Genomic DNA, 13,801 nt, shown 5'->3' with positions numbered 1-13,801 from the left:
ACAATTTCACTCTTGGAGAAAAAATAGACAACAATAAAAAAGCATGGAAGTCTGAAAAATTGTAACCAAATAAACCCCTGAAACATACCAACATCAAAGGAAAGCCCTTTGACTATCTTAGTCAGTGAACCTGGAATTTGGAGCAAGATGAGCAAATCTTCAAAGGGAGGAGGGAATAGGTGATGTCTTGCTGCAAAGATGTGCACAGATACGCACATACAATGTTATTCTGCAAGCATGCATGCAGGTGCACAAAATGTTCTGTGCGTGTATAACGTGATAAATATTTAAGGCAACATTTTTAAAGGTTATACATTAAAATGAGTGGTGAAGTGTAAGACTAGTTTCCACCTTCCTAATTTTTCTTACTGCTTCCTTATCTAAAATGTATTAATTTTAATACCAAATAGTACAATAAAGTGAATGTCTTTCCAAAAATCAAACGGAAAACCACGGTATCAGTATCCGTAGTGGCTCTCATCAAGAGATGTCTCCAAGCACCACTGTCGTCTCCCAAGTGCAACGGCAACTTCATATGGTGCGTCAAGTAGAAAAACAAAAGACAAATGTTCTTCTCTAAAACTTTACAATACTCTTTAATCTCTGCCTAATTAAAGACCAAGTTAAGATCTTTTACCTTCCATATAGGTCTTTGTTCTCATATATTTAAGAAATATTATTGTGAATGTATCAGGCACTACAGCTGGCCCTGTGAATATGGCCTCAAATAAAATGTGAATAAACACAGTCCAATGACTTACAAGTCATCTTCTATGATATTTTAAGCTATTTTATATGTGACACTGTGTTTTATTACATTTGATATGGTGCCTGCAACTTAGTAGGTATGGTATTTCTGAACATAACTGAATGAATAGATAGTGTCCAGTCTCCTATAAAATAAGAATATCAGTGGTTAAATAACTGCAGTCCAACTTAAGTAATATAAAAGAGCTTTGAATTAAGCTCTTAAGAAGGAAATGCTAATTCACCAAACCAGTTTTATTAATGTTAAATAACTAATTAAATCCCTACACTTTTATCCAATTAGAATATGAAAGTCATGCAATATTCACAATTAATAAAAAATGGTTTTTAAAAACAAATACACTATTCTGCATTTCTTTACTTTTTAACAATTTAGTTTCCCGTGGTAAGAATATTTAACATGAGATCTATCATTTTAACAAATTTCAAAGTGTACAATACAGTATCGTTGACTCTTGGTACAATGTCATACAGTATATCTCTAGAACTTACTCATTTTGCTTAACTGAAATTCTATACCCACTGATTGGTAACTACCCATTCCACACTCCTCAGTCCCTGGGCAATCACCATTCTGATCTTTTGATTTTTGTTTTGTTTTGTTTTGCTTTTTGAGACGGATTCTCACTCTGTCATCCAAGCTGGAGTGAGGTGGCAAAATCATAGCTCACTGCGGCCTTGACCTCCTGGGCTCAAGTGATCCTCCCGCCTCAGCCTCTTCAGTAGCTGGGATTACTGGCACACATGCTACTGCATCCAGCTAATTTTTAAACTTTCTGCAGAGACAGGGTCTCACTACGTTGCCCAGAATGGTCTCCAACTCCTGGCCTCAAGTGATCCCACTGCCTTGGCCTCCCAAATTATGAGATCACAGAAATGAGTCACTTTGCCCGGCTCCATTCTTTAATTCTATGAATTTAATCATTCTAGATACTTCTTATAAGTGGAATCATGCAATATTCATCTGTTTTATTAGACTCATCCTATCCCCGGAGGCTTCATGCTTCAATGTCTTTAAATTCTTGAACTCAAAATTTCACAAAAGACTAAAAAAATCTGAGGCTTACAGAAAAATTTAGATTTAAAGAAATTCCAAGAAATTACCTTCACTTTAAAAATTGACGCAACAAATACTGATTCCCTGCTTGGTGTCAAGCATTGTTCTAGGTGCTGGAGATACAGAGCAAATGAAACAACATCCCTCTTGGAGTTTATATTCAAAGTTTGGAAACACTAAGTAACAGGCCCTACGTAGCACAGAAAAGTGAGGGGCTAATTGGACTAAAATCTAGAAACATTTTTCTAAATACTGAGATTAACAAGTAGAGGCTGCTAAGCCTGAAGAAAACCAAAACCCATTAAACAAACAAACAAACAGAACAGAACACTTCAGAACGTACTGAAGAATCTAAGAAGATAATGTACTGAAACTTCTTGGAGAGCTTGGAGCGCCGTCCCTGCATTTGGGGATCTTGTACACTGGAGTTTGAGGACTCCTACACAGGGACTGGCAAGGGTGAGGGACAACGAGACTTATCAAGCTGAAAATTTTAAAGGATGCGTCTTGTTTATAAGATACATTTCTGAGACTTCCTGAAGAACAAGATCGGAACTATCCAGATGCACAAACATTAGACCAACACCTGATGTGTGCATGTCTAAAGCCCATTTCCTTATTTTTCACCTCTTGACTGCCTTTTCTCAATGTTTTATGGCATTTAGGGAGATCTGCCTCCCTGAGACACTGGGAAAGTGGTCTGGATGTGCAAAAATAATGGCTAATGGCTGTATCCTTTCCAAGTCTTCAAACATTCATTTTGGTCACACTCAAAGAGCAGCAATCTATCCTTGTTGGTTTCATACTTTGAATCTTCAGAACATGAGTATTCATAGGAAAGTTTGCCAAAGAGCCATTTCTCAGACATCTTTAGAAAATCATTCTGTCTTGTAAGCATCCCACAGATTAATCATGTGGATGTCAGAAAAGATGTATGAAAGCATGCCACAGCGATGCTTTTCCAACTGTGAGTATCGCTGTTTCTAAGATCCTGAGGTATTCCAAACAGCAGCCTCATAAATCTACCTTTGTCATTCTCCACCTAAAACACATGAAAAATGCAAAATTGTTATAGATTCTCATTCCTACCTTCTTGGTTTTCTCTCCATGAAAAATAGACACACTGAAGAAAAAATACAAAGACAGTGGCTTATTTCACATATAACCCCAGGAGAGAATCTATGGTCTACCTATTTGGAATAATGGGAAGGAGGCTTAACAAATTTGGAGTTAATATTTGAACCAAAGGTTTTGATAGCCAAATAAAGAATGAAAGGTAGATACACATGTCTTATAGGACTCCAATTATGGCTGCAGATCTGAGACTTTTCCAGACAAACTGAAGTATATATTTAGGTATATATGGCTATCTTATGATTACAATGAATTCAATAAAAAATATTGGCAGAAGATGGTTCTGAAGTCTTTTGCATATCAAAATTCAACATAAAGTTGTATTTGTTACCCTTTTCTGGTCATGAAATCGATGCTTACTATACCACAAAAAGAAAATCATAGGAACTCAAAAACATTAAAAAATACTCTCATAACTCTATCCATTGGAAACACCCCACCTCCCACTAAAATTACCATGTAGATTATGGGAAGATAGTCTCTTCATTTGTACTAATATATAAATGTTGTTGGTTTTTTTTACTCAACTGTAATTAATACATTCAGTTTTTACTTTTACTGCCAATTATCTGGCATTAGACATATATGTTAACTACTTTTTTCAATTATAAAAGTAATGCATGTTAATAGATTCAGAATAATGAAAAATAAAAGCTCAAGATCTCTCTCCCAAGTTGTAGCTCCCTAACTAGACAGAATCAGTGATATCAAAGGTGAAAGGAAGGGACAGACCAGACCAAGAACTCAAAGAATGCAATACAGAGAGCTTAGAGACAGACCAGAAACATCTGGTTGCTGGTGAAAGGAAGAGACAGACCAGACCCTTCTTCTTAAAAGAAGGGTGTAAACCAGGTCAGAGAGTCTCTGAAAGTTCATGAGAAGTGTGTGAGAGCTCCCTGAGGTCTGAGTAAAGACTGGAAAGGAGAAGGAATGGAGGTAAAGAGATTAACCACAAATTTTACCATATGTGAATATCATTGATATCTGAAGTATTTAGCTGTATACCAGACGGTAAAGATGCAGATGTGTGATGCTGTGTTCAAAAATGGGTAGAATAATAGAATATAAAATCTGCAGTCTGAGGATAGTGATAAAGCAAACTTCATTCCTGCCATTTTCCGATGAGGAAAACAAGAACCAGTACACACCTACAATCATCATGATTCTATGCGCTCTATTGGCTAATCCATAACATTCTATGCTATATCCAACAAGTACAGTTTCTTTTCTAGGACATCTTTGAAAAGCAAAACAACAACAATAAGAATGGAGCAAGAGGTTGGAGACAAAAGCTTCACTATGTTAACAAGGGAAAGGATGATAATAAGTATCCAAAAGAAATGGGAATAATGATAAGAAGAACAATAATATGTGATGCTGAGCATTTTCTATACATTATAACATTTAAGCAACCCAACAACCTTATGAGGGGAATGATTACTGCCATTTTACAGGTAATATTTATAGTAACAATAGGTGCCACTTGCTATATGCCTGAATGAAAGGTCAGGTGTTTATATTTCAAGAGAGGAACCTAATGAAAGAGGAGCAGGAGGTCCACTGGTTTTTAATACACTAAATTGATAGCCAAATCCACCCTGCTACAGAAGTCAATGGAAATCTCTGTAATGTATTTATTAAATAACTCAAGCAAATATTTATTGACTGCCTACTCTATTCAACCATAGTGCTAGGGAGTGAATAAAAGCATTCTGATTAGAATTCAGTTCATAAAACCCTTTGAATAAGTATACGAGTCAACATTTGGGGTGGAAACTTCAGCTTCCTGGGCAGCATCCTCTATAACATTCATTCCCTGTATAACAGATGGACAGTCCAAGGATTTGACCCAGTTTCAAGAGTGGGTCCCTGATCAGTCAAGACCAGTGTTGGTAAAATTTCTCTACTCTTGCCAGAGTGACCAGTTCAGGAATGGCCAGACACAATTTGGGCTAATGACATGCAAGGAGCACTGTATTTGGGGATTTTAGGAAATAGCACACTCTTTCTCAAGGTATAACTTCTGCAACAAGCCCTCTTTCATTTTTCTCATGTCAGAAAGAAAGTACGCAGTCCTAGCAGCTGATAGCAGACAGTTGAGGCCATCAAGAAAAGCCAGCACTGGAAGATGACGACCCCATGGAAGGCAGAGTGGAGACATAAAGAAGCTTGTTCTGGAGATCAGATGGAGCCATTGTGTCAAACCCACTGGTAGACTGCGAGCTATGCAAGCCCCCAAATCCCCTCTGTTGTTGAAGCCAGTTTGCGTTTGGGTATTCTGTTATTTCCAACTGAACACATCCCGATAGAAACATCACTCCGCCTAGAAGAGTTCCTTTCTCTTTCTATTTAAATAGGTAAGCCATTTTAAAATCACACCTCTAGCCACGTTCCAGTAAAAGCCAACCTCAAAACTAATTAGGAGCAGGAACTGTGTTCATACCCACCAAGTCCCCAACATTTTGTAAAGTCTATTAATGTTACTTTTGTAGGTTCTAAAATCATCAAATTTAATCACCAAATAACTCTGTGGAGGTAAAGGGAGGACTGGCTTGAGAAATAAGTAGCTCAGAAGGATAAAGCTGAAGTGCTAACTTTTTGGCAATGGACTTTTTCTATGGTTACATCAAAAAATAGAATTCTTTCTATTCATTTTTGTTACTCATGGATACAATACCTGTTGAAGGAACCAATTAACAGAGGCTATAAAAAGAGTTGATATGAAAAGTAAAGTAAGATGCTTATTTTCTAGATTTACCTACAAAAACAATGTTCTTTCTGCACATAAAACTTTCTACCCTCAAACATACATACATAAAATTTTCTTTTTTAAATTTAGAGATGGTTGCCCAGGCTGGCCCCAAACTTCTGGCCTCAAGCAATCCTACCAGTTCAGCCCCCCGCATAGCTGGGACTACACACGTGAGCCACTGCATCCAGCTAGTTTTTATTATTATTTAGAGGGTTTTCCTACGCTGCCCAGGCTAGGTGATGCAACTGTTTACTTAAGCGTCGAGTTTATCCAAGAAATTAATCTTATGCCAAGTAAAGAAGGTAGTCTGTGGTGTTAAAAACACCACTACACTTTAGTCTCTGCTATATTATGAAATTTAGTGCTATAACTTCTGCATTTGCAAAGAAAGGCAGTCATTAGAATTTTGGCCTCACAAAATCTTTATCTCAATGATTACTGTGGGTAAAATAATGAATTCAAATTCCTGTAAAGCCTCAATATCCCTGGTCCTGTTCTCAGAAATGGCAGCCACATGTTACGTTTTAATCTGAAAGTACCAAACTGCAAGTGTTTAATTTTAATGGCATATCAAATAGTCCACCTAATGAAAACATATTAACAATTCTAATAGGCACAAGAGTTTTATTTGCTAGGTTGTATTATGACTCTATAAATTTTAATGACATTTAATTAGATTGCAAAGAACTTTCAAATATTTTGACTATCCTTCATTCTTTCCATTAAAAATGCATTATCTTTTTTTCTTTTTTTTATAACTTTTTTTTTGCATTATCTCCTTTCTATCCTTAGGTATACTTTCCTATTTTATCAGAACTTAAGTCATTTAATGAATACACATTTATTGAGTATCTTCTACGTGCCAGACATTCAGTTAAATAACAGAGATACAAAAACCAGGAAGGTGCTATTGTTGCCTTAGAAATCAATCACACTTATAACTAAATAAGAAATGTGACAACTGCTATAAATACAGGTAAAACTTAGTGGCAAGAAACCAGAGAAAGAAGGTTTAATTATACTTAAGAGTTGGGAGAAACATCAAGAGTAACTTTATTTTTGTTTTTGTTTGGGATGGAGTCTCATTCTGTCACCCAGGCTGGAGCGCAGTGGTGCAATCTCGGCTCACAGCAACCTCCACTTCCCGGATTCAAATGGTTCTCCTTCCTCAGTCTCCTGAGTAGCTGGGATTACAGGCTCCCGCCACCACTCCCAGCTAATTTCTTGTTTGTTTGTTTGTTTGTTTAGTAGAGACAGGGTTTCACCATATTGGTCAGGCTGGTCTCGAACTCCTGACCTCAGGTAATCTGCCTGCCTCAGCCTCCCAAAGTGATGGGATTACAGGTGTGAGCCACCATGCCCGGTCATCAAGAGTAACTTTAAAAGACAGTGACACGTGAACTGGGTCTTGAAGGATATACAACAATTCTGAAAAAGGTGAGAGAATGTCCCAGAGGTGTGATCTGTATGGAAAGTTCCAGAAACTGTGATGTGGCTCAAGTAAGGGGGTAGGGATAAGGGGACTGGGAAAATAGAAGGCTGGAAGGGTTAACTGAGGCCTCATATACCAGGAGCAACCAGGTGAACTTTATCTTCTAGAATGTTATAGAAATGTGAACGCTGTCTAAAACAGGGAAGTGACGTAACAGTTGCGACATACAGGATGAATCTGAGATTTTGGAGGTGAGGGTTTGGGTGGAGAAAGAGACCATTCCCCATGGTCTCTGTTTTTGCACGTCTTGCAAACAAGTCATTGGAAAACTTTGTTTCAGGAAATCTTTTCCAGGATGTTTGCAGCAAGAGGCCCTGTGAGAGGGAGACGTCTCTACCCACAGCAAAGGACAGGCGCGCTTTCTGTCTAGTGTAACTAACTCACACTCCCTGAACTCAGAATTCCTTTTCTGTAACTCAACCAGCTGCATGTGTAGGTGTCATCTGCCCCTTCACATTGTCCTCTGAGAACTGGGGCTCAGAGAATTGGCACTACAGCCAATCTCTACAGCTACAGCCATTTCTTTGACTACTAAACTGTCCCTCTTTACCCTAACTGCAGGCTAACTTACTAGCTTGCCAATAGGGTAAAAATCTCAGACCCTTTAGTTTTTGACAAGAGACAAGTAGAAGCTACAGGAGGTCAAAAATAATGAGGACTTGTGTTTGCAGAGAGCCCACAGGAATGCAGAGCAAACCACAGCAACTGTCACTTAATCAATGTCAGGAGTACTTAGAACTTGCCAAATGGAGATCTTATAAAGAATAGAGAGAAGACTGGAGCAGATCACTGATAAGATGGGAATGGAAGGAATTAAGAGGGACCCTTGTGGAACTAATTCCAAAACCAAAAGAGAAATTTTTAATACATATCCATATAAAGGCCCCTTATCTGCAAAGACTGCACCCTGAATGATTTTCACCTCCTTTAACCAAAGGCAAATCTACTTCTCTAGCTACCTTTCTCACTCAGAGATGGATTTTAATACTAAGCACCATTTGATTTAGCCCAGTAAATTAAAATTTAAGTCTCAATTAGGAGGCATGTTATAAAATTGTTGTAGCTATTATGTGATTTTTGTGTGGTTTTTTTTTTTTTTAGAGATGGGGTCTTGCTATGTTGTCCAGGCTTGCCTGAAACTCCTGGCCTCAAACGATCCTCCCACCTCAGCCTCCCAAATTGTTGGAATTACAGGCATGAGCCACCACACGTAGCCCATTTATGGACATTTTAAATAGACATAACTCCATTGTCGTGAACCCAATCATGCTTCTTACCCAGCAACTCATACAGAGAATTCAGAATGGATTTCCAAGACTCCCCTGCTTCTCGCCCAGCAACATCAGCAAAGTGTGCCGCACTGCTGTAGACGTGCAATCGGTCTATGCACTCGAGCACGAGGTTGATCATTCCCTGGAAGGTTAAAAAAAAAAAGACATCTAAAACTGTCATTCTGCTTACAGACTAAAAATGCTAAGCTGATTTAAAAATAGAAGTCTGGCTGAAGGTTCACCTACTAATCATAAAGAAAATTGTGATCATTCAAAGGACAGGAAGACACACATTTACATGTGAAATGAAATGTTCTTCAGATAATTCAAGTGGATTTTAAATTCTGAATGTCATCATCAAACAGTGGAAGAACAACCTACAAACATGTACTTCATACTTATGGCATTCTATTGTTAAGTGACCGTAAGAGCAGATCCTTATTCTTAGATAGGCATTATTATTATTATTATTATTATTATTATTATTAAATTAAAGACATAGTAAATCAGGTAAAGCTCATGAAAAGGTATTTTTAAAGCAAATCAAAAATGCTATAATGCATTTTTGCATTATAATGAACTTTGTAAGATACAGCCTGAGATTGAAATTATGCTTTATTATTATTGGTAGATCAAGGTTGTAAAAAGTGTGGCAAACCACATAAAGAGCTATAAACCACTATCTAATCCAACTAATTTATTTCACACAGAATTTAAGAGATACCATGGACCTAAGTACATTTCCAAGTCGCCATCCAGATTGTCTTATATGAGAAGTTGGGAAAAAAACTAAATTAATATTTTAATTTTTACAACCCAATATTTAATTTTACTTCTTCCAGATATTAAATCAATGCAGCACTGTAAAAGAGTCTAACAATTTGGCATATGTGAAAGCTCCCAATAAACTTATCCATGTTATTATTGGTTTATGTTGATACTTTTTTGCTTTCGTGCCATTGAGGTCTCCAGATAGGTCATTTCTTTTGAATACCCAGTGGGAATGTCCTCAAAAAGTTATGTCAGTTTCAAGAGTTTCTGATGAGATATTAGAAAACAGCTTTAAAAGTAGACAGGGATTATGAGAACCTAGTAATAACACTTTTTGATTTTGTTTTTTAGTTTTATTTCTGTCACAACTTTTATTTTAGGCTTTGGGGGTTACATGTGCAGGTTTGTTACGTGGGTACATTGTGTGTCACAGGTTTGACGTATAAACAATTTCATCACCCAGGTAATGAGCACAGTACCTGACATGTAGTTTCTCGAACCTTGCCCTCCTCCCACTCTCCTCCCTCAAGTAGGCCCTGGTATTTATTGTTCCCCTCTTTGTGTCCATGTGTACTCAATGAATAACCCGTTTTGTTACTTTTACAAAGCTAAGTATTTATTCCAAAAAAAAATCATTATTCTCCATACAAGATGCATTGAAAAGAATGGGAATCCAGCTGAACTAGCCTGATTTATCCCACCAACCCTGGTAGTCTCCACTGAAGCTTCTGACTATATTAGAACATTAGATATATCATTTGGTCCTTCTTTTATTGCTTATAAAATACGACACTTGAGTTCTTTTTAGCAGTGAAACTTTTGGTGTAAGACAATCATACATGGAAATGTAATAGATGCAAAGGGGAAGGGTAGGGTTGCTCTGTCCAAGTAGGGTCCCTGGAGCTCAGCCTACTCTGGTAGCCCTCTCTTGACAGCTTCCATCCCCAACACAACGCTTCCTATACATCCCGGGCCATTTCCCAGGAGCACCCAAGAACCTGCTGAATAGTTTAAAAACCCTGATGCTTTCTAAAGCCTGTATTCTTATAGACACTTTAAGATTCTTAACTGATATAACCCGCATGAAGAGAACTTGCAAAAGACCAGGGTGAGGGCTGAGCAGAGGGTAAATGTCTCTTGCCAGGAGAATGAAAAGATTCATGTTTTTAAATAATATTCATGGATAGTATAAATAAATAAAAACCGTGTCTAGATTTCTCTAAGGCCTGTTTCTCCTGTTCAGTAGTATACTTTCTCCTCTATATTGCAAAATGCAAAGATAGTCACATAGATGGAGAATTTTCCCAACCAAGAAGCTGTTTTTACAAGAGAACAACAGAAGAGAAGTGAGTGTGGACAGAAACGCACCTCTTCCTGGAAGAGATTTTGCCGATTCTTCAGGGCTCGTAGTCTGTTCTGTTTGTCTTCATGTTCTAAATGCTCATCGGGCGGGTGAAAGTAGCCAATGAGATCCTGCAGACTTAGACTCACGGATTCTATCGGCAAATCGACGGTGGAAGCCTTCGCTTTCTTGCTGAGCGCATCGAGGCCCCTAAAATAAACCATAAACATTTCTCTATTGTCGGTGATTCACAACTGTATCATTTTTCCATTTGTGGATGATTTCAGAGATTAATCTCTCTCCCTACATCACTGTAAAAGGGACATGTCAGAAAGGTCCTCCTGCTCCTCAAGCAGCGATAAGGAATTCTAATTCAAGTCAGAAACTGTGTAATGTTATGTTAAAAACCAGTATCCACGGCCAGTCATCTAGAGAATAACCTTATAGGCCACAGGAACAGTGCCTACAAAACCAATAGTCGAAATGTTCAGAAACCAGTTGATTTTCACTGGAAAGCTACACTTTAAGGATTCAGGCTGCATCTTCCCAGATTCATAATTCTGACATTTCCTTGTGGTTTGTTTTCGAAAAGGAATGCCTAAGTTTTCATGGACCCTAGCTTGCCATTCTGTTTAATTCCTGTGAGTTCAAAAATATATTCTAATGATGTTAATTTAGAAAATTTGCTTATTAATCAGTAAATATATATTAAAATGCTTTTCTATTATCTGAAAGAAATGCATTTAAAAATTGTATTAACAAAAACATCATGAAGTATTTTCTAACCTGGGAAGAAAGGTACATTACTGGCATGTAATGTGTTAATTTGTTGAGCTTACTGAGATTCTCAGTTTTTAAACTCATAGCCTTGAATGTATCTGAAAAGAACTTTAAAACATGATGTCTACAAATCAAAAGTATTTTGAAATAAAACGATTTTAAAAAGCACAATGCATACAATAAAAGAATGGGACAGTACCTCTACTGTAGTTGATACCATAATATTCTATAGCCATGACAAATTGTTAATGCATTCCTGCTCTCTGTCTCAGCAAAACCGTATGCTAACATTTTATCCCAAGCAAATGTTTCTAATTTTCTGACTATGTTGGAACTTACATTATAAAACAATAAAATACTCATGAATGAGAATTAGCTTTGAACTTTATAGTTTTAAAACATTATTTAAAATGTGTCATCACTTCCACAAAGATTGCTAATGATTTTGGAATATTTGATTTCAGCCTTATCAAACAGTAGAAATCGTAAAACCGTACAACTATTTTAAAGTTTTTGCCTGAAGTTCTGTATCAGTTATATCAACTGATCTACCCCCAAGTTTTATCGCCTCTATAAGTTTTTCTGTACCCAAAAAGCAAGAGTGACTTTTCAGTAGAAAATTATTTTTCCCCTTTAACAAGAAAATTTCACATGTAATGAAGTATTTTTCTAAACATTTTACCCCATTAACGCCAATTAAACATAAATAAATGTATAACAAATTCAAACTCAACTCATAATAAGTGAATACAATTCAAAAATGATTCAGTATCCACATTTTCAAATTTAAGTGAAAACAACAGTAAATGTCAGTCTTTAGGTTATTATATTGAAATAAACATATCTACCATGAGGAACGTAACTATTCAATTACTTTGTAAGAGAAGTCTCTTGTCAGAAGAAATATTGTCCAAACTTCTACAATTATTAATTATGTTATGTTTTAGGGCTTTCATCTAATAAAGAGATGAATATCATCTTAATTTATCGTGAACAAAAAATATAATCAGGGAAAAAAAAAATCATCCAGAAATCCAAAAGTAGTAGAATCACCCTATGCCAGAGTAAAAATGAAAGCTATTAACCCTATGGCTACATTTTGTAATTTAAAGATTAAACTATATTATTACCTAACAAATATAAGTTCCTCCCCTCTCTCATTTACTTCAAGAATATGTTTATGAATATATCCAGAAGAAAAATGAAAACATATATAGTATATATAAAATATATGATGTTATATATATTTATTGTATATATTTGTTATACATTATATATAGTATATACTATTAGTATATACTAATAGTATATGCTGATATAGCATATTATTAATGTATAATATACTCTATAGTGTATAGCATATACTATATTATATAATGTATAATATATACTATATATAGTATAGTATATACTATTGTTATACTATTAGGTAGTATAGTATATAATACACATACTAATATATACTATTAATTATATATACTATCATATAGAATAGTATATATAATATATACTATACTATACATTATAATATACTATATAATATATCCATTATAATGTATAATTACATATATGTTTATACACTTCCATGTATACACACACATTATGTATTACTTAAATGCTCATGGTATTACTATTAGAAATATACAACACACATTTTATATATTTTATACATATATTTTATATACATATACATTCTATATACATATATATATATATATTCCCCACTCCAGGCCAAAATAATAGAGCCTCCTCCCCTGCAGACAACACAAACGCACACACACACACACACCCCATATACACACACACACTCAGTACTACCACCACCACAAAAGACAGAATAGAAGGGTCTCAGAACATAAACCACATAAGAAAAACACAAATGATTAAATAATATTGACTTTCTTTCTAAAAGGTAAAAATTTTAAAACTAGCATCTTAATACAAATTAAGTAAATTGGCATTGATAAAATTAATAGTAAAAAATAACTGAAAAATACTTGGGTGAAAATATTGTAAAAATACTGAGATTTTAAAGACTTGGTACTTTCACGAATGTGGTAAAACGAATAAAATTTTTATTTAAAAGCATATGCTCTTTAAAATGCTCAGTAATCATGTAAAACTTTTCAAAGCTTCTGAACATATTAAAAAATCACATAAATTCAGGACTTCTAATTGTTTTTTTTTTAGACAGAGTTTCACCCTGTCACCCAGGCTAGAGTGCAGTGGTACAATCTCGGCTCACTGCAACCTCTGCCTCCTGGGTTCAGGGTTTAAGCGATTCTCAAGCCTCAGCCTCCAGAATAGCTGGGATTACAGGTGCATGCCCACCACATCCAGCTAATTTTTGTATTTTTGGTAGAGATGGGGTTTCGTCCCTGTTGGCCAGGCTGCTTTCAAATTCGTGACCTCAAGTGACGTGCTGGCCTCAGCC

At 36.0% G+C, this 13,801-nt stretch overlaps 1 protein-coding gene across 13 annotated transcripts in view; it reads right to left on the bottom strand.

The window, feature by feature from the left end:
- Positions 1–13,801, bottom strand: part of RYR2 (ryanodine receptor 2) — a 785,691-nt gene that overhangs the window by 368,803 nt on the left and 403,087 nt on the right. For all 13 annotated transcript variants that reach the window (XM_021934115.2, XM_021934128.2, XM_021934136.2 and 10 more), the window contains 2 exons: positions 10,614–10,797; positions 8,481–8,616 (listed from right to left, as the gene is read on the bottom strand). In XM_021934115.2, coding sequence (XP_021789807.1) covers positions 8,481–8,616; positions 10,614–10,797 — 320 coding nt within the window. The remainder of the gene's footprint in view (positions 1–8,480; positions 8,617–10,613; positions 10,798–13,801) is intronic.

Source organism: Papio anubis, chromosome 1 (assembly GCF_008728515.1).
Source record: "Papio anubis isolate 15944 chromosome 1, Panubis1.0, whole genome shotgun sequence".
NCBI classification, from domain to species: Eukaryota; Metazoa; Chordata; class Mammalia; order Primates; family Cercopithecidae; genus Papio; species Papio anubis.
Note: the sequence above shows the minus strand (reverse complement) of the source record. Positions and strands in the feature narration are given on the sequence as shown.